Raw genomic sequence first — 19035 nt, forward strand, 5'->3', positions numbered from 1 at the left:
TCCGTGGTGTTTGTCCAATGACTGTCCTGGAGCTGATTTACCACATGAGGAGTCTTTCTGATTTTTTTTTTTTTCTTCTCCAGTTGAACCTGCGCACTGGCAGCTTTCTTGGGTAAGATGATGCAGTGACATACCAACACAGGTAAACTCAGAGAAAGTCTGTTTGTAGAATCCATCCTGCAAAAATAAGCAGTTTAAGATGACTGAGAAGGTTATTTTACAGAGGGAGCGTTCAGGGAGGACAAGAGGCATCCTGGTGTCCCCCCACAAGGTTGCGTGGCCTCTTCCAGACCTCCTCGTCTTCTTCTTTGATCTGTTCACACATCAGCTCTGCATCCCAGCCTCAAGCTGGTCCAGGAGAGGGATGCTGGGTCCTGAAGTAACGTCACGTCTAGGCAGCAAGACCTACAGGTGATAAGAAAAACAATGTAGAACATGCATGAATTAATGTGGTTCAGAGAGGCAGCTCAGTTATTCCCTCTCGTCTCTGACTTCATCATCAGTAAATAGCCTGAAACAACTTTGCTTTCCATGTTTTTCATTCTTGTAATGTTTTTTATGCTTTTAATTAAAAATTTCCTCTAAATATTTACAAGTAGTTGGGAGCCCCGTGGAGCCTTTCTCTCCCCCGTAAATCGCTTATTACACAAATTAACTTCTGCTTTTTGAAAACAATCACACTCTTAAGCTTTCAAACAGTGATTATTCACTTAACATGATCATGCAAAAGATGCAGAAAATGTTGACTCTCAGATTTTTCCCCGTTCTTCTAATTAGTAGATACAGATTCATTAATACAGCATCAGCCAAATTAAATAAGCTTAACCAATAAAAGCATATTCAGATATGGAACACAATTATTAAGCATTATTATAATTACTGGAATGATTATCATTTTAAATATATATTCATTTACAGATTGATTTGTAAAAAAAATAGTGAGGTTAAATATCTGGTTGCTTTAGGAGCATGTATTTCCACTAAATATATTTTATTTTTGCCTTCAGACAGGAATTGAAAAGAAGTGTCAGTCAAAGTGTTGGGGGCGGGATCTTAACACCTTGAGAAGTTTACACAGGCTGATTCTGATATTTTTCTTTTTATTCAACATATTTAGATTTGAATTTTTCTTTCATTTAGATTAAAATATAGCAACATAAAACTGACTGGGAATATAACTGAACTGTAAGATGGCGTGGAATTAAATGAGTTTCTTTCCCCCAACCTTAAATTTCATTATTATCTTCTTTATTTCCCTTGAAGGGGAAATAAAAGGGAAAAACTGGATGTTAATGGGTTTAAATGGGGTCTAATGGCCTGAAGAAGTTAAATGAATATTATAACATGATTATGTGGTGATGGTAGCAGCAGTACTATCAAACAATCAAAAGTATGACTTTATAATTTTTATTAATCAGCAGCTACTGTGGGAAATTAGTGGCAGTTACAGAATGTTTGCACATTGGATTTCACTACATTTTCCAAGATTCCACTCAGTCGGTTACTTTAAAGACACCGTCATTCGGTGACCAAAAGTATGTTTTATTGCTTTTGAATTAAACGTTTTTTCTCAATCCTAAGCTTTTCTGAGTTTCACATTTGCTACAGTCAAGTAACTTCCTTACCTGTATGTGTGTGTGACTGCTTTACTCATACCAGAAGTTAAATGGCGTTATTACCGCTCTCTGTGGGGAAACAGAAAAAATAAAAAACAATTCAGTGTGTAGAGGATAAAATGGCTTTCTCTTTTTGAACCAGCAGGTGGCAGTGTTACATAAAACTAACAGTTCTCTCTGCAGAATTAAAACACCCCTCTGATGTTTTTGTTTTTTTATGAACAGGGACAGGTGTCACTATCCATCCTCTGGAGTGACAAGATAAGAGAAACATCCCATTTAAACTTCATCTGCTGTTTGATGAATCCCCCATTTTCACTTTCAGGCTCATATTTCATGTGCATCTGCCTCTTATTCTCTCTCCTCCTCTTCCTCGGCTCATTATCCCTCCTTCTCTCTCTCTCTCTCTCTCTCTCTCTCTCTCTCTCTCCTCCCGTCTGTCTTGTCTCGTCTCTCTCCGGTCTCTCTCCTCTCTCGATTGATAATGGCTTCCTCCTCTCAGTCACTTTGCTTATACGAGCTAACAGGCGACTGTGTCCTGGCTGATAGGGTGGCTGTGATTCATTTAGACAGGCTGGCAGCAAGCTGTGTAAACAGCCATTAGTAATTCATGACTCTGTCCAGCATCCCCAGGCTTCAATTAACCCTTGCTATTGGTGCATTCTTGCTCTCAGTCACCCATCTTTCTCTCTTTCTCTCTCTCTACTCCTCGTTGCTTTTTATCTCCGGCCTCCTTCATCAGTATTCTCCCGTCCTTCCTGCCTCTTCACTGTTCAAATCATTCTCTCTGGGTCCGAGTGCAGGTGTCATCTCATCTCCAATCAAAAAAAAAAAAGAAAGAAAGACTGAAAAATAAAAATCTCATTGGTAACAGAAGCGAAGGTGGTGTATATTATCCATCTGACAAAAGTATATAGACGTGTGTTCTTACTGTCTCCCAACAGCTCCTCAGACATCAGGCTGTCCTGGCGGTTTCCCAGGACGAAGGCCAGGAAGGAGAGGATGAGCGCGTCCATGATGCCCATGATGGCCAGGATGTAGGCCCAACGCACCGAGCAGGCGCCCAGCGTGTACTTGTCCGTCTGCTCGCCGCACATCCGCTTCACCTCGTCGCTGTCCCAGCCGTCCGGGTAAATCATGCAGCCCAGGATCAGACACGTACCTGGATCAGGAGGAGAGAAAGAGACAGGTTAGTGTTTGTAGAGGGTTTAATTGGCTGCCAGGGGAAGACCTGATGTTGGATTCAGGACTAAAAACACATCACTGCTTATAAAAGATGCATAAAATAAGAAGAGAGCAGTTCTCTGTGAAAAACATTGTGTGGGGAAGTGGTCTGAGGTAGTTAAATAAAATGCAGATTCATCAAGGATCAGAGGATGTAAGGATGTGAGTTTTAAGGAGGTGATATTAGAGATTTCAGAAAAGAAGCAGAAATAAGAGAGAAAACGGAAAAGAGGTGACAACAGTGCGGAGAGGTGAAGAAGGAGGCAGAGAGACAGAATATGTTTCCACATGTCACAGCACCATGTGGTGAGTCGGGCTGCCTTCATTAGCCGTCTGCTGCATGGCTGACAATGACAGACTGAGCTGTTAGAGAGCAGAGTCATCTAACAACACTTCTGCTGCCAGTAGGGAGCTGTTTCCACATTCACGCGCTCACTCGCACTCGTGCACAGTCAGTCGAGGCAATCAAATCATCTGTGGGTCTGAGAGGTCTGTATTTATTTGTTGACAGTGCTGCTAAGTCAGATTGTCTGAGGTTTTGTGTGTCAGTGTTTTTTTTGTTTTTTTTATTTGTGCCTTTGTGACGGCCAATTTGAGTTTTAGATAATGAGAGCGAAGACGTTTTTGGAAAGGGAGGATGCACTGGATGTCTGACGGTTAAGACTGATGGTTATTGTTAGAGTGGGGTCTTCACAAGTACAGAAGTGTGTGTGTGTGTCTGTATCAGGTTAGCACATTAATGTGAGCTGCCAGTGACTAAGATAATCTCCGGAAATGTCAGAGACTCGTGTCCCTTCCTCCCTTCCCCTCCCAGTCGGTCTGTCATCTTACCCTCTCTGTGTGGCCACTATAATGAGACAAAATGGAGAGAGTGGTAGAGTAGTGAGGCAGAGACCTTTAAATACAGTCTGTGACTGATCAACGGGGACATCAAAGCCCCGTTGAACGGGAAGAAGAAGGTTTTCATAGCAGGGGATGCTGAAGATGCAAGGAAAGAAATCCAGAAGGAGCTGAGGACGACTTAAGGCTGTTACAAGAACAGGACTGAGGGGAAGCTGCAGCAGAACAGTCTGAGGTTTGGTGGCATGAAAAGGTCAGAGGGAGCAAACAAGGGGGACAAAGGGACACACTGAGGAGCTAAACCAGCCTCCCTGGTACATGGCAGCCACCAGTTGACGCCAACAACAAGTTGGACTGCTCAGACTACACTGAGGCTGTCTACAAGAAAGGACAGAGCAGGCTGCTCTTACTGAGGAAGCTCTGTGGTGGGGATGGAACTGGACAGCATGGAGGCCGAGACAGAGAAGGGAAGCTGAGAGCTATCGTGTACAACCCCTCTCATCCTCTCTGTGCCGAGCTGAGGCGGCTCAGCAGCACGTTCAGCCACAGACTCATCCAGCCATAAGCCATCAGACTCCACAGCACCCAGTACCTCCACTGACTGGGACTCACAATCACACCCCACTGTGTTTTACTTATTTCTGAAGCACAGATATGTATTGAAATTTCTTTCTTTGATGTTAACTACACTCCCTTCAGCTGCTGTGTCAGATTGAGTTTGTGGATCAATAAGGGCACATATTATCTTATCCTGAGACAGCGGGCGAGCAGAGATGACATGGGTGTGCGGGTGAGTCAGGGCTCCCAGCTGTGCCGTCCCCTCCCCTCTCACGTCTGTTTGTCTCTTAGTCACAAGTTAAATCCTTCTCACAAATTGTACCAATAACAGCAGCAACAAGCTACTGTAATAATAACCAGTATTGATGTAAAAGCACTCTAATCCATATCCTACGCCTACATTTCCCAGGAGGCAGTGAGTCTATTGACTTTCCCGCTGCCTTCCTGAGTCTGGAGATCAATTTTCTCAGAGCAAAGAGAAAAAGAAAAGCTGTTTAAAGCAGCAGCAGACTGTTGTAAACACATTTCTTTATATTATTTTTATTAGACACAACATGTTCCCTGTTACAAATGTGTTTTTTGACTCAGTGCTGCCTTTTGTTGCACAATGGAGGAAAAAGTGCTCATCAGACGTGTCATTTTTACTTTACCTGTATGTTTTTCATCTGTTTTTGACACAGCTTCCATCCTTTTTTTGTCAAATACTAACCTGCAAATAGTTGCATGTCAGAATCTGAATTCTTGACTCTTCTGATCTTTAGGAAATGTTTTTTCAAGTACACAAAACACTAAACTTTCACTGTGTCTTCCACGGTTTATTAGTGTTGATTTCCTTTTATTCATATGAGAGGATTTGGTACAGAGCACACACACGTCTCTCTTGTGTAAACAACCTGCTCCTGCAGGCTTTTCAGCTGTAATATTAATAGAATGAGCTGAACTGCACACCGGCTCAATGGCAAATCTTAAATCTCCTGCGGAGTTTGAGCTGAAGAGAAATGCAGGAGATCAAAGAGACACTGGTTTGTCTTTCTGACTCTCATCTGAATGCCTCAAGATGTCCATTTCTGTGCTGAGCTGGTTCAAGCTTCAGCTCCCAGTAGCTGCAGGTTTGATGCCACAAAAGCCCCAGTGTGTATCTAACTAAAGCCAAATATTCAGTGCTCACTCACAGGAAAGAAATGTGATATAAAATCCCACATCTCTTCGCTGACTGATCTCATTATCATCCTTTCAGCTGCTATCTTCAATACCTAAATCATTCCAGCAAAAACACTTTTTTTCTACTGTTTTCAAACATGGACTGAATCTAATCTTTTAGCTTCAGCTTTTAGCTTTTTTTGCTATAATCTGCAAAGCTGAAAAAACCTCAAACAAAAATAATTTCTATCCCCAAAACTGTCTCTAAAGTAGGCTGAGGCCCTTTTTTTTTTTTTTTTTTTTTATCTGTTTGCAAAATAGTTTTGTTTTTAGGCTTTCACAGAAATGTCGTGTACAAACAATCCTACAAATGGCATTCAGCTACAGTGTAACGTGCAGTAACAACGGGGGTAAGCCATCGGGATCAACTTCTTCATCTCCTGATAAATAAATTCCCCTCATCTCAACATCCCTTCAGCCTGCTCCTCTACAGAGGGAAAGCAGCAGCACAATCCCTGCCATAAATAATAAAAGATATTATGAAACCGTCAGACGAGGAATCATGTCAGCTCGTTTTGAGTATTCGAATGAGTGATGCTTTCAAACCGCGCAGCCTAAAAGCTCAGGGTTACGTTTATATATATTATAACAGCTGAGTGATCCAGGTTTGTAACGTTCAACGCTGCAAATGAGTTAAGTCGACCGAAAAATCGAGCACATGGGCAGAAATGTTTAAAATAGGCCTATTAACTGAAGGCTTCGTTCAGAATGGTAGTGCTCTAACACTGGAGGAGGTGGGTGGTAATGAGCTAAAGTTCACTCTGGACTCCTGAGAGCAACTCTCCACCGCAGAGGGAAGAGGAGGTCAATTACTGAGCGATGCTAACAGCTAACCCTCTCATCTCTGGTAACTAGGGATGCCACACATTTTTCTTTCACTGGTCAAATCAGTATCGTAGAGCAGAAATATTCTGGATTCCTCGACAGTAATGTATTGGGTAAGTTTTCCATATATATTTTTCATTTTTCTTTGTTTTAAATCTTTAATTTCAAATGTTTGGTTTTTAGAAAGTTTATTTAAGTATATTAATGATTTTCTTTACTTTATTTAAAGCCCTTAGAATCCGCTCTCTGTTTGAAAAGTTGATATACAAATACATTTGACTTTTCCGCTGCCAGGCTGCACATTTGCATGTCTGTGTGTGTTTAAGTTTGCATGTGAATGTGTGTGTGTGTGTGTGTGTGTGCTGCTGCTGCTGTTGCTGCTGCTGTCAGATTGTCAGAGGGTTGGATCTCTTGTCTCCCATGGGTGCTCGCTCGCCATAGTGCTCCTGCCTCTACACATCCATGGCTGTGCTGAGGGAACTGATTAAGGAGATGGGATGGTGTAATATATAGTTCCGCTCACTATATGACGTCCTGTGTCATTGCACAATCTTATTATTTATTGATACTCAAAGGGAAATTATCTCATCACATGGGAGTCAGAGGTCGTGCAGTGTAAGTTTGCCATTAAAAAGTTTTTCAGGCATCCTCTTACTGAATTTGAAAGCACTTGATTTCCCTCTCTCTCTCTCCACACACACACACACGCTCAACACACTTCCTCTCTCCTTGAAGGTTTCCCAGCTGACAGCTGTTGGCAGCGACCCCGGGGGACAATCAGAGGAGGAGGTGTCATAATCTAGGCTTCTGTGTCCAATCTCCACATACAATCGCACACGCACACATACACATCAAGCGGCTCATTATGGTGCATTTCACAGGCCCAGCTGTAGCTGTCTACTTTGTGCGATTCATGTTCCTTTAAATGTCACGGTTATTGAGGGAGTGGGAGTGCATGTGCAGGTGTGTTTCTGTGTGTGTTTCCGTGTGTGAGTGCATGTGCGGTGGAGGTCTGGAGATGCAGAGTGTGAGGCAGAGGGCTCATACTGTATGCACTGTGTCTCAGCATCAAGGTGGACCATGGCAAATTATATTAATGGGAGTTAATTGGGGCAGAAACTGGCAGATGAAAGAAGGTATGAGGACAAATGCCCCCCCTCCCCGCCCTCATACATTCTGCTCCCCACAGAACTGAGCGAGCGTGTTTGTGTGTGTGTGTGTGTGTGTGGTGTATGTGAGCTGAAAGACAAGGCAGAGGAAAGGGAGTATGATTTGCAACACGGACCCTGCTGCATACCATCCTCATTAACACCTCTTGTATTATGTCCGCTGATTCACAGGGTTTGTCTGTGCTGTCGACCACCGGCGCAGAAGATTAATGGGCTGCTGTGAAGTCGCTGCACCTCCAGTTGTCGTGTTTCACAGAGTCACATGTTGCGTGATACATGAAATTTGAGAAAATGGAAAATTTTGAATTGAACATGTGAATATCAACTAAAACTACACTGCAACTGCAGTTTCTTCTCTTTTATATTTAAACAACCAGTGTGTATACAAACCAGGATCTCAGCTGCTGGTTCAGACAACGTGGACGCAGCTGACATCAGTTTAGTAACGAGCTAAACTTCCCTGTCAGCAGTGTAATCCTCACACAGGCCTGCCCGTTCACTGTGCTGCTGGAATCCTAACCAGCAGATGTGGTCGGCAGGTGTTTCCCCTGTGAATTAGACACTGACTAGGGTCACTCTGGGCTGCCTCGTATCCATGCCAGCACACAGGCTGAAACGTAAGACCATTTGCATGCCCTCTTTTCTTCACCTCCTATAAGCACTAACGGCATGCCGCTGTTGTCACTGTGGACGCCGAGGAGGGAGAGAAGGGGAAGGAGAGGTGAGGAAGAAAAAGCAAAGATGAAGAGACAAGACAAGAGCGAGGAGAAGGAGGAGAGACAGACAGAATAAAGACAACGGGACAGGAAATGAGGAACAAACAGTAGAATGGTTGATGTATGCAGCTCAGGCTTAAAATAACATTAGAGGCCGCGTGGTGTTTGTTTGTTTGTTTGTTTGTCAGGATGTGTAACATGACAGGAAAACAATGAGGACTGAGGATCAGCTTACTAGAACCAGAATCTGAAAAGTGGGATTAATGTGAGAAGATGTGTTTATGTGTGTGTTTGTGTGTGTGTCATTCATGTGTCATTTTCAGGTGTGGGCTGAGACGACAAGGCGGAGCGGAGAGGGAGCGCAGCCTGGAGGGATGAGGCAGGAACAAGGGTTACAAGATTGGAATCCCAATGCACCGCATTTGAGACACGAAGGGAATGAAAGTGGCTGTTTAAAAATGCAGCGCCAGACAGACCACGCTGCTCCATCAGAGGACGGCGCACAGACGGTGAAACCACACTTCACCGACATGAAGAAGAAAAAAAAACGGCTAATCCACTCTTTATTTTATTCGCTATAGGATGCCCTCAACTATTATACGCTGTCCTCGTTCAATTTATTGAAAAGCAAAATAAAATTTTACTCCATGTCAACCACATGGTCGCGGGGGGACGGTCCCTTGAGGAGAGAGCGCTATAAAACTGATTGAGGATCAAATTTACAATCCAATCATCTCTGAGCGGAAAGATGCGCAGCAGCTCAGGTCTGCTCTGAGCGCAGGCCAAACACAAGTCAAAGAGTTATTATATTATTAACGTTTTATCATTCATCAACGGGAGAACAGCTGACATTGGTTCAAGGTTATACAAACCTTTATTTACACCTAATGTTATAGCAGAAACTCAGCAGAGATCAACTGACTTCTCCTGCTTTGCCCCCTCTTCCTTACTGTTGCCACCTCTGTGGGGGTTTTCAGTTTTAGCATAACACAAACCCACAAAATGATAACAAGGACAGATTTACCACGAAAACTCTTATTAATTTCAGAAACACTGAGTTCTTGATCTCAAAAAAAAAAAAGTTTGCCAGACCTAGTTTATACTATAAACCAATTGAAAACCAATGAAGAGCTGCTAACGCTGGGTCGTTAAACTATATAGTAGTATCCAAGACCAGCATCCACACAGTAGGTAGACATTACACATCTCCTCCCAAACCCCAAGCATTGACTGACCTGTCCTGCCTAGTTTCTTACGCTAAGCTGTGATTGGACAATTCAGACCTTCAAAGAAAATTATAAAAAAAAAATGCAAGTTGACAATGGCTAGGAGCCCAAAAAGGTGATGACATGAGAACAAAGTGTGCAAAAATCTGATGATCGCAAGTGTGTAAGCAAATTAGGATTATTTTAAGAGACCTCCAGTGGCGCCTTTCAAAACCCTGCGGCAAGTCAGCACCGCAGAAACAAAGCTTTTTCTCTTTCAGTGATAATCTGCATAAAAGTTATTATGATAATCCTCCTGGGCGGAGGTATTGTTTTCCTCCTTCAGATGCTTCCTCTCATGCATGAGGCCCCCTGCTGCCGGACAGTACACAGGAGACGATTTCAGAAGTAGCTTCCAAACACCGATGCCGCCTCAGATTTTGTTGCAGGTCTTGTTTGAAGTCAGTCCTAGTTGGAACAGTCTTCTTCTGAGTTTTTAAAGATGGTTTGAAAACTCAGAAGAACAGTCTTCTTCTGAGTTTTCAAACCATCTTTAATCAAAGTTTCCTCTGATTTCCTCACAGCACAAAACATGCTCGGGAGCGAGAGGTCGCTCCCTACATCGAGGATCCAATCAGCACTGGCATGAGGGAGATGCTGCATCGCCATGGAGATGACGGGACTGCCTGCTGTGGCCGCTCCAACTGATATGTGGATTTGTACGGATGAGTACGAGCGTCAGGACTGCAACAACACCTCCGTGCTGTGGTGTGAATGTGACACAAGGAGTCTCTCCTGTTTTCTCCCTCCACCTCGTCCTCTTCCATCCCTTCTGCCGAATAAAGCCCTGCCATATGTCCCAACCCTCCGAAGCAGTCCGCACGCTCACATGAGCAACATACATGACCATAATACGAAGCAGATTTTGTTCTCTGGAAGTACAGGAGGACCCCGTTTTTCCCACAAACCCATCTGAGAGGGAAGATAGAGGGTGACTTAGAGCAGGTGTTCCCATTAATTAGCATCTCCCAGCGGTGAACCTGAAGAGCAAACGGGATCCATGCTGCAACCCAGACAGAAGAAAAACATGTGTTCAGCCTTGTATGGTCGCTGACAGTAAAGCTAAAATCCCCTTACGGTGGTAATATTTGTGAAGCTCAGTAGTGTCATGGCTCAGCGGTGGGGATGCGAGGTGAGAGGCGAGGAATCAAACAACAGACACGCGTTTTGTTCTCTCAGTTCGAGGCCGAGGAAAAGCCCAGATGGACAGATCTCATTGACAACATTCGACCCAGTGAATGTTGCATTCCTAATGGTATGTTACATGTTCCCAGGTATGTTACATGTTTGATCAGTGGTTGCTTCGTCTAAGTGCTCTCTCCTCTCTGTGCTTCCTCAGATGTGGTGACAGCGTTCTTGAAGCGGTAGACAAGTTTGGCAGTTCTTCTGAATCTTTAACGGTTGTCCTTATTTTCTCTCCAAAACCGTCTGCCTTTGAAGTCAGGCCGAGGGGATTGCTCCACTCCGTTTCAGTAACTTCTAATGTGTCTCTGATCTGTGGTGATGGCAGAGAGTACATGTTCTCCACTTTTTTTTCTTTCTTTCAAGCCTTCCCCTCCTCCTCTCTGTCTCCCTCTCTCTTTCTGCAGCACTGAGTGCTAATGACTGATGATGTGAGGGGAGAAAGAAAAAAATCAAGTCACAGTCTCACTGAGGAAAATCCACCTGGCATGAAAAGAGAAATGCAGGATGGTATGAATGGGTATAATGGAGACAGGCTGAGCTGTCTCACTGATGGGTCAGCCCGTACAAACACATGTTGACTGTTCCGGAGCTTTTGACCTTATTACACAGTCTTCTTGGGTGTGGACTGAGTTGACGTGGAATTGCAGACGTTGGATTTTTCAAGTACTTATAGGACTTCTCATCCAAGCTGGTTTAGAAAACTGGATTGAAAATTCACTCTCAACTTTGAAAACAGCAGCTTTGGAAAAATCAGCCTCCACACAGGATCCATTTAGTAGCTGTTCTGGTCGTTCAAGCTCATGTTGTTTGTTCAACACCACAGAAGTTTAATTTAAAGTGTAGCTCAGGTCCCAAAGTTTCCAAAGACGCCAAATATGTCCGAATTTTCTGGAAAATTTGTATAAAATGAAGGACAGCATATCTAGAACTTTTCCATTTGAAGGACTGATAAAGCCATGAACATCATCTGTTTCATTTGAGGAGGAACTGCAGAGTGAGGCGATAATTGTCTGCATGTTCATCATTATGTGTAACGACCTTCACATTACATGTAGGCACTGGGCCCATTTTTAATAGAAAAATTTTGTTTAAAGCGGCTTTAAAGTCACTGGAGACACGAAATTGGAAAACGTTTGTTGAGCTCCTTGAAATGTTGTCACTCCTGCTCTGATGTGAGAAGTGAAACCCTCATCTGGTCATTTATCATGCAGCTGATAAATGTGATGCTTCACGGCTCCAGGGATGCTCTCCTGACCTGCGTCTGTGGCCCGAAGAAAGCGGTTGGCTTTATGGATCAGGCCAAATCAGGGGGACTTGAATCTACACACGTTGCCATGGAGACACCTTGAGCCGCACCGGGGTGCATCAATTGCCTGAGTGTTTCCTCTCCGTCTGCAGCTCCTGAAGGACCCTGCTGATCCCGAGCAGCTCGCCTCGGCGATCTCTCTGAGAGGGGAGTGATAGGATGCTGCCGGCAGCAGCAGCAGAAGAAGCAGCACGGAGAGCCGTTTCCATAGAAACCGGCAAGCTCGGAGGGAGGAGGAGCGCTAATGGGTGGCTGAGGTGGCAAAGAACATCACTGAAACAACACACGTCTCCTCTCTATCTACACACACACACACACACACACACACACACACACACACACACACACACACACACACCAGTCTGTGTTCTCTGATCCGTGACCTTCGGAAAAATGGCGTCTGTAAACAAACACACTGCAGAGTGGAAGCAACGGTTAACCTGCAAACACATACACACACACACACACACACAAACACACACACCTGAGAAAACACTTCACTCACAGCCTATAAGAGCCTCCTCTGAGTGCAGCGAGGAGTATTGTTCCTCTGTCATTTCCCCAGTGTAATCATAAGTAAGTCCACTGAGATGCAAACACTCCCACAGCTCACACTTCTTAACTCCCCCTGCTAAGTTTATCAAATAACAACCCTCGCTGCGCCGCTACATGAGCTCGGGAGCCTTTTGATGTCCTCTTCAAGCTCAAACCTCATTTGTATTCTACGTATGCCCCCAGTTTTCGCTAAGCTTTCTTTGATTCGATCCCCCTGCCAACATGTTTTCCAATGTTAACATTGTTAGTCATGTTTTCCACACAGCATGGTGCACCTCCTCATTTGCAGCTCAATACCGCAGTTATAATCGCTGATGGATGATCAGTGTAATTAGGCGTTTTCCTCAGAGGGAAACCAGCGGGAGTAGACGCCTTGTGGCTTTGCAAACCGATGCTTGAATGGATTTCGGTTCAGTCGGTCCCATTCAGTCTTTGTACGCAAGAGGTAATTTCAGCAGGAAAACATCAGGTAGACATTTATGACTCAGTAACAGCTGTCATGTTTCCATTCAGTCAACCCAAGGAAGGGCTTAAATCTCCCACCGAGGCCACAGACAGTCCAGGAGAGTAATTAAAATATTCTGGATGTCACGTCTGTATGATTGCGAAAAGGCTGCTGTCATCAAATGTCTTCCTCGTCCGATATGAGGTTATTGATTGATGAGAGGATGGGGTTGTGGCAATGAAATGCCCTGCTGAGAAAGCTATTTGTGCAGAAGTAGATCTAATGGATCTGAGTTTTGTTTTGGTTCTTTGGAGGGGGAAATGTAAATGCACTTTAGAACTGCCGAGATGACCAGAGCAAGGGATTTGTAGGTCATAAATTGGATGTTGAGACGGTAGAGACAGCAAAGAGAGAATGTAGTGCACAGAGATCGAACACCGGGGTGTAGAATGTAGGCTAAATCCATGTAAAGTGAAAAGTTTTGTCCATCAGTTCTGCTAGAAATTTAAAGTGCTGGTGAGGATGGTGTGGTAGAGTAACATCCAGCAGCACAGGACAGAGACAGAGAAGTGTTGATGGGACGTCTCTCTGGTTAATGCTTGTTTGTCAGAAACTTTCACTCCTGTGAGTCTGCACTTATGACCCAGAAGTACAGACTCATGTATAAACAGATAATGAATGACAACAGAAATGTCACAATACAGTTGTAATGATTATCCTACAAAATGTGATTTTATAGGAGAAGTTACAAATGTTCATTTCTCATATTCTGCTTATAAATGCTAAAGGGTGGTGCATCAGCTAGTCACTTGTAAAATTTGGGAAAATGGGAAAGCAGCTTTCTTAAAGTTATGACTTCCTGCTGTCATCAGAGAAGAGACTTTACAGCTGTTTGTTAGACCCCAAAATTGGGCCGGGTGGTGCAACCTTCGCTGACGTGTATTTGCTATAAATCAAGCGGCATCCGAGCATCGCTCATCCTCAGACAATGACAGCCAGGTGTCATAACAGGCCTCTCAGAGAGTCTGATATATGAGGAAGACCTGAGCTTGTGCGTCAGTCTCCTCGGCGCCAGCAGACACCAACATCACTCATTAACTCAAACGCTCACACCCTGAAATGAACATCAGTCAGATGCACATGCACAGACACACACTTATCTGAGGCGGATAGTTTCAAATGGGTCACCATGTCCTTGTCCTGCTGCCTCACTCAGGAGGAGGAGCATAAATTAACCGGCTGTCTTCTCCATCCCGACCCAGTGATCAAGAAGATAAACCCCTGATGGGAAATCTATAAAGCCTGCGCCTCCTCTGGGCTCACAGACATGCGAAAGCTAGCAGCAGAGGAAGAGACGTGTTGACAACAGTTAGAGAGCGCTGTGGAGGACACGACGACGGCCACAAAGTCTAATGGATCGAACAGAGAAGCTTGACGTAGGTGCTGTCTGTTGATTGTTCATTTGTTTACAAAAAGAAGAAAGAGGGTTCTACTGTCAAGTGTTTTACCCTCAGTAGTTTTATGGCCCCTTTTTCTTACTTAATAATACACAACGGGAAGCAAAGCAAAAACAGCAACCCCCCAGGGCTGTCCTTTCTTAAATGTGATAAAATATAATAGCCTGTTGTTGTTTTTCCCCCAGAAACTTTAGAAATAGACTGACAATTCTTAGGTTCCATTCCATATGCATTCCAGTGTATTTTATATATATATATATATATATATATATATATATATATATATTTTTTTTTTTCATATCCATCTTTGGTGCTATTATTCAAAGAGTTTTCAAACTTTTTCCTTGGCTTCTCTGTTTTCCGACGGTGACAGACTAAAAGCTTCCATCTTGGAAATGCAATGCATGTCAGCTTTCAGACTGAGTTTTGCAAACTACTTTTTCCTGCCAACATGAAAATAGCAGAGAACAGCCCACAGACATGCTGGTGAATTCAAATGCAGTCAACAAAAATGAGAATAATTTGAAGAGAATATATATTTTATGGAATGTGCTTGTGCATAGCCATCTCTTGTTTGATGGATTAACTGGGTTACCTGCTGAGCCACGGGATGTCAAAGGCCCGTAACGTGACAAATACACAGTCACATCAACTTTTCAGCATCTTGGCAAAAAGAGCTTTTATAAAGTTGTTAAAAATATATTTGTTTGCTCACATTTTGAATGACAACATAAGTGCCTGTCAAAGTGCAAAATGAATTTGTTTCTTCAGACCGTGTACATGTGTTGTTTAGAGAACACGTGTGGGCGCAGCCGAGGGCTCCAACAGGTCAGAGGTCCCTTAAGTCAGAAGCTTTGGGGCTGTGTTTGAAATAAAGACACGAAAAAGCCTAAAGAAATACTAAATACTCTGTAGTCTAAGGACTAAGACAGCCAGACTTCATCTTCAGCATATACTGAACATGAAGTGTAGTTGTTGGTCTCGTAATCCCTTCATGGCAGTGTGTAGGCTAACTAGACTGACTATTACTACTGCTACACTACTCTACACAGTTTTAATCAGGTAAAGAGAAAAGTAATCTGTAGATCATTAGCAGCTAGGTAGAGCTTCTCAGTAAACTCTTATTGTGTAATTGTCTGATGTTGTGTGCTCTATTGTCTTTTTCCCCAGCATAGTAAACACATTCATTTAAACATGATGTCTCGTTGTTAGTTCACCACATCGCCTCGTTTTTTTTTTTTTTTTTGGGTACAACATAGTACCCTCTCATCACCCTCAGGGCTGAGATTAATTGTGTGAAGTAACTCTCTCTCTCTCTCTCTCTCTCTCTCTCTCTCTCTCTCTCTCTCTCTCTCTCTCTCTTTGCCCTCAGGTCCTAATTAAGTGAAATTCAACTTGCTTCATCCCTTAATTACGAAGACGAGGAGAGAGGAGCTCGCTCTGGACTAAGTATAAATACAAACAGATTGAGGAGGAGGAAGAGGAGGAGATGGAGGGAGAGCTGGGGAGGCTGGGCAGAAGTTGTTAGTTGGGTGTTTTTTGCTGCAGTTTTGCAGGTTTGTGTTCATTTTGTAACTGCGTGTGATTCCAGAAAAGCCTGCTGCGCTCTTGAGTAACAGCAAATCAGAGCGGGTTACCGCTGCTATCTGCAGATGAAATGAGGACATTTACTTTGTTAGACTGATACGTGACAGAATTTCAGAAAAAAAACAAACAAACAGCAGCACAAGAGAAACCCGACACGCTCAGAGGCCTTCGCTCACGACTTATTCACACACAAGTGGTTACGTTTGGCATTAATAATTTATTTTGAAAAGACTCAAGTGGCCGCTGCAGAGAGACAGTGACAACAACAGCAGCATTTAATCTGCAAGGTCGTTGGAACTGGCTGCGATGTCCAGAATATCTTGGCTGTGAACTGTGTGCTCAGATTGAAAAGCCAGAGGGATCAAGAAGCAACAAAGTCATTCGGCAGTCGATCTGGCATACTGTTGGTCCGGGGTCTCGTTCCTCGTGTTCAGCTTGTCACATCCCATCTCAGCGAGGCGAGCCTCAAAGCTCAGGCTTGTTTTTAGCTCTGACGGGAAACTTTTGCAGAAGTTTCCAGTCGTCTGAGGCTATGAGGAGTTGCTGATGAGCGAGTAGGTGGTGACCAGCGGAGGATTAAGCTGGTGACGGTGTCGGTGTCTAAGCTCGCAGGGATGAGGCGGCAGAGGCCGGGGCAGCAGGGCAGGGCTACAATCAGCCCCTCTGCTCTGCCCCTCCTCCACCATCCTGGTAACACTAATTACATTACTCCTGGGGAGACGGGATAATCAAATCTTAACCAGCCGTGGAAGACTTCAGTGCTGCGCTTGACGTGACAGTCTCCACCAAGAACAGAAGTCTCTGTAGGATTTGTACATGATGCAGCAGCACAAGAAGCATATGAAGCTCATTTAACACAGGAAAAACACCACCAGGGTGACACGGTCCATCATGATGAAAGGAACTGATAAACATCAATGGTGACAAGTCTAACTCTGCTCTTCTTGTTACTGTTATTGAAAGAGATGAAAATGAACCCCAGCTGGTGGAAAACATCGTGCCTTGTAGAGCATGTTATCAAGAAAAATCCTGTCCTGTGTCCTGCAACCTGGATTACTGATTATTTTCTTTCTTGGATATATTTACTCCAAACATTTGCTTTCTCTACTGGCACAGGTTCTGATACCTTAATTCAGGATATTTGCCAATCCTATATATTATATGCTCTATTTTCTCTAAAACTGAAACATGTTTCCCTCACGGCGTGAAACCCATCTGGATTTTTCTTTCTTATGTAAAGTAACATGATGCCAGAGATTCAGTGCACCGCTCCTTCCATTTCAGCGCGATGTTTTGGCAGCCCCGATAGGACACTGAAGAATGGAGGCTTTCCCGTTCAAATCCTGCAACCTGGTCTGACTGGAAGGACTTCAGCATTTACTTAATAAGAGGAATCAATCAGGAAACAGGTCCAGCACTGACTAACTGAAAGGAGTTAGTCCAGGAGTTTTATCAAATATATCAGACTATGGACCGTTCTACATCAGCTGAGATAATTAAATCATGGCAGCCTTTGATATGCAGCACAGACTGATAACCACAACTCTGAAGAATAAGTTTCTCAGTGTTGTTCTGGAGCTTCCCACAAGACTTAAAAGGCAGCAGAAGAAACAGAGAGGCAGAGTGTTTTATTTTCCTCTGGGAAAAGCTTATGCTCTTCCAGATTATCACTTTCCCCTGCTGGGGGATTTGTCACTGATCCCTCGTGCTGTAGGGAGCAGGCAAGCTATTTAGTGACGCTCCCTTAGGGATACATAATACAGTAGGATAATACAACGGCAGATTGGGAACATTTTCTTTTGCATAGAGGAAAATAACCCGACGTCGACGGGTGCTGATACTCCCACTCGTGTGCACACGCACTGTCTTGTCTTTCGCACACACTGACACTGTTGTTCGACACTGTTCAACAGCACACCGGGGATGTCAAACTCAGAGCTGCCAATCACTCCTCTTCATCTCCTTGTGCCATTCAGCGCACTCATTTTCCTCCAACTCCCCCGCTGTTAAGTCTCCTGCTGCTCAGTAACTAGCACCTGATTGGGAGTGTTATTAAGCACTATAACTTCAGCACATCCACATCCTGCAGAGACTCCTGGAAAGACCTCATTATCTCCCCATCAGCTCTCTCTGTCTGGCAACTGGACAGTATCCCATCATCATCCCACCAATTTAAAGGCCAACACAGCTCTGGCAAATGCCAGCGGATTTCCAAAGCTGCACCGTTTCTCTGTCCTGGCCTCAGCAAAACATAAGAGAACCCCAGCAGATCTCATGAAACATGCATAAAGCCTCCTTCTGGCATACACAGCAGAAATCAAGGCTATAGGCTGCCTCTGAGAGAGACCCATCGCTATTAAGGAATTGTGATTTTCTTCATGCAAGCAAATGTGGTTTGAGGTTTGACAGTTTTTAATAAGCGCAATGCTGAACAATTGCCCTCAACAAACTCATAACAACACGAACATGAACTCGCTTCCTTAAAATTGGTTTAATGGCGAGGTAATGGGGCCGGTAGGGTCTCTGATGCTTGTCCCCATAAAGCAACTGTCTAAAACTGTGCGATGTAAGTGAGATTTAGTGTTAAGTTAGGGCTTCAAAACAACTAGGACACAATCAGAGAGCACATACCCTCACAAATTCTACGCAAGCTGCAGCTGGATCTCAATCACAGTGATAGGCAATCATGATGATTAGCTGATGATGGCCATCATTTTTGGAGAGTAGCTAAAAGCTCCCTGGGATTATTAAAGTTTTGTGAAAAGTGATTTATTTATTTTTTTTTTCAGATTTGAAGGGAATCTGACACACGGCCACTATAATTATTTAAATGTATTGTTGCTGTTAACTCCATGCTCCATGTAAATTCAAGTAAATATTCCGTTTTTACTGGCAACTTTATGCTCCAAAATCTTTTAAAATATCTTTGAGATATTATGCAAACAAACAAACAGCACAAAGAGCATAACCTCCTCGGCAAAGGTAATGAGGTAGATGTGATTCCCCCCATCTCAGTCAAACCACATAAGCATTTTCATGCTTAAATCAAAGTGGCCTCAAGCTGTTATTTTATGTTGTGTTGTTGTG

General features: G+C 43.7%; 1 protein-coding gene across 1 annotated transcript in view; it reads right to left on the reverse strand.

Annotated features, from left to right (window-relative positions):
* Positions 1-19035, reverse strand: part of lhfpl3 (LHFPL tetraspan subfamily member 3) — a 26655-nt gene continuing 7620 nt past the window's right edge. The window contains exons 2-4 of the mRNA XM_041030476.1: positions 2548-2778; positions 1626-1685; positions 1-405 (exon numbers count right to left, since the gene is read on the reverse strand). Coding sequence (XP_040886410.1) covers positions 1663-1685; positions 2548-2778 — 254 coding nt within the window. The 3' untranslated portion in view covers positions 1-405; positions 1626-1662. The remainder of the gene's footprint in view (positions 406-1625; positions 1686-2547; positions 2779-19035) is intronic.

This window comes from Toxotes jaculatrix, chromosome 22, assembly GCF_017976425.1.
Source record: "Toxotes jaculatrix isolate fToxJac2 chromosome 22, fToxJac2.pri, whole genome shotgun sequence".
NCBI lineage: Eukaryota > Metazoa > Chordata > Actinopteri > Toxotidae > Toxotes > Toxotes jaculatrix.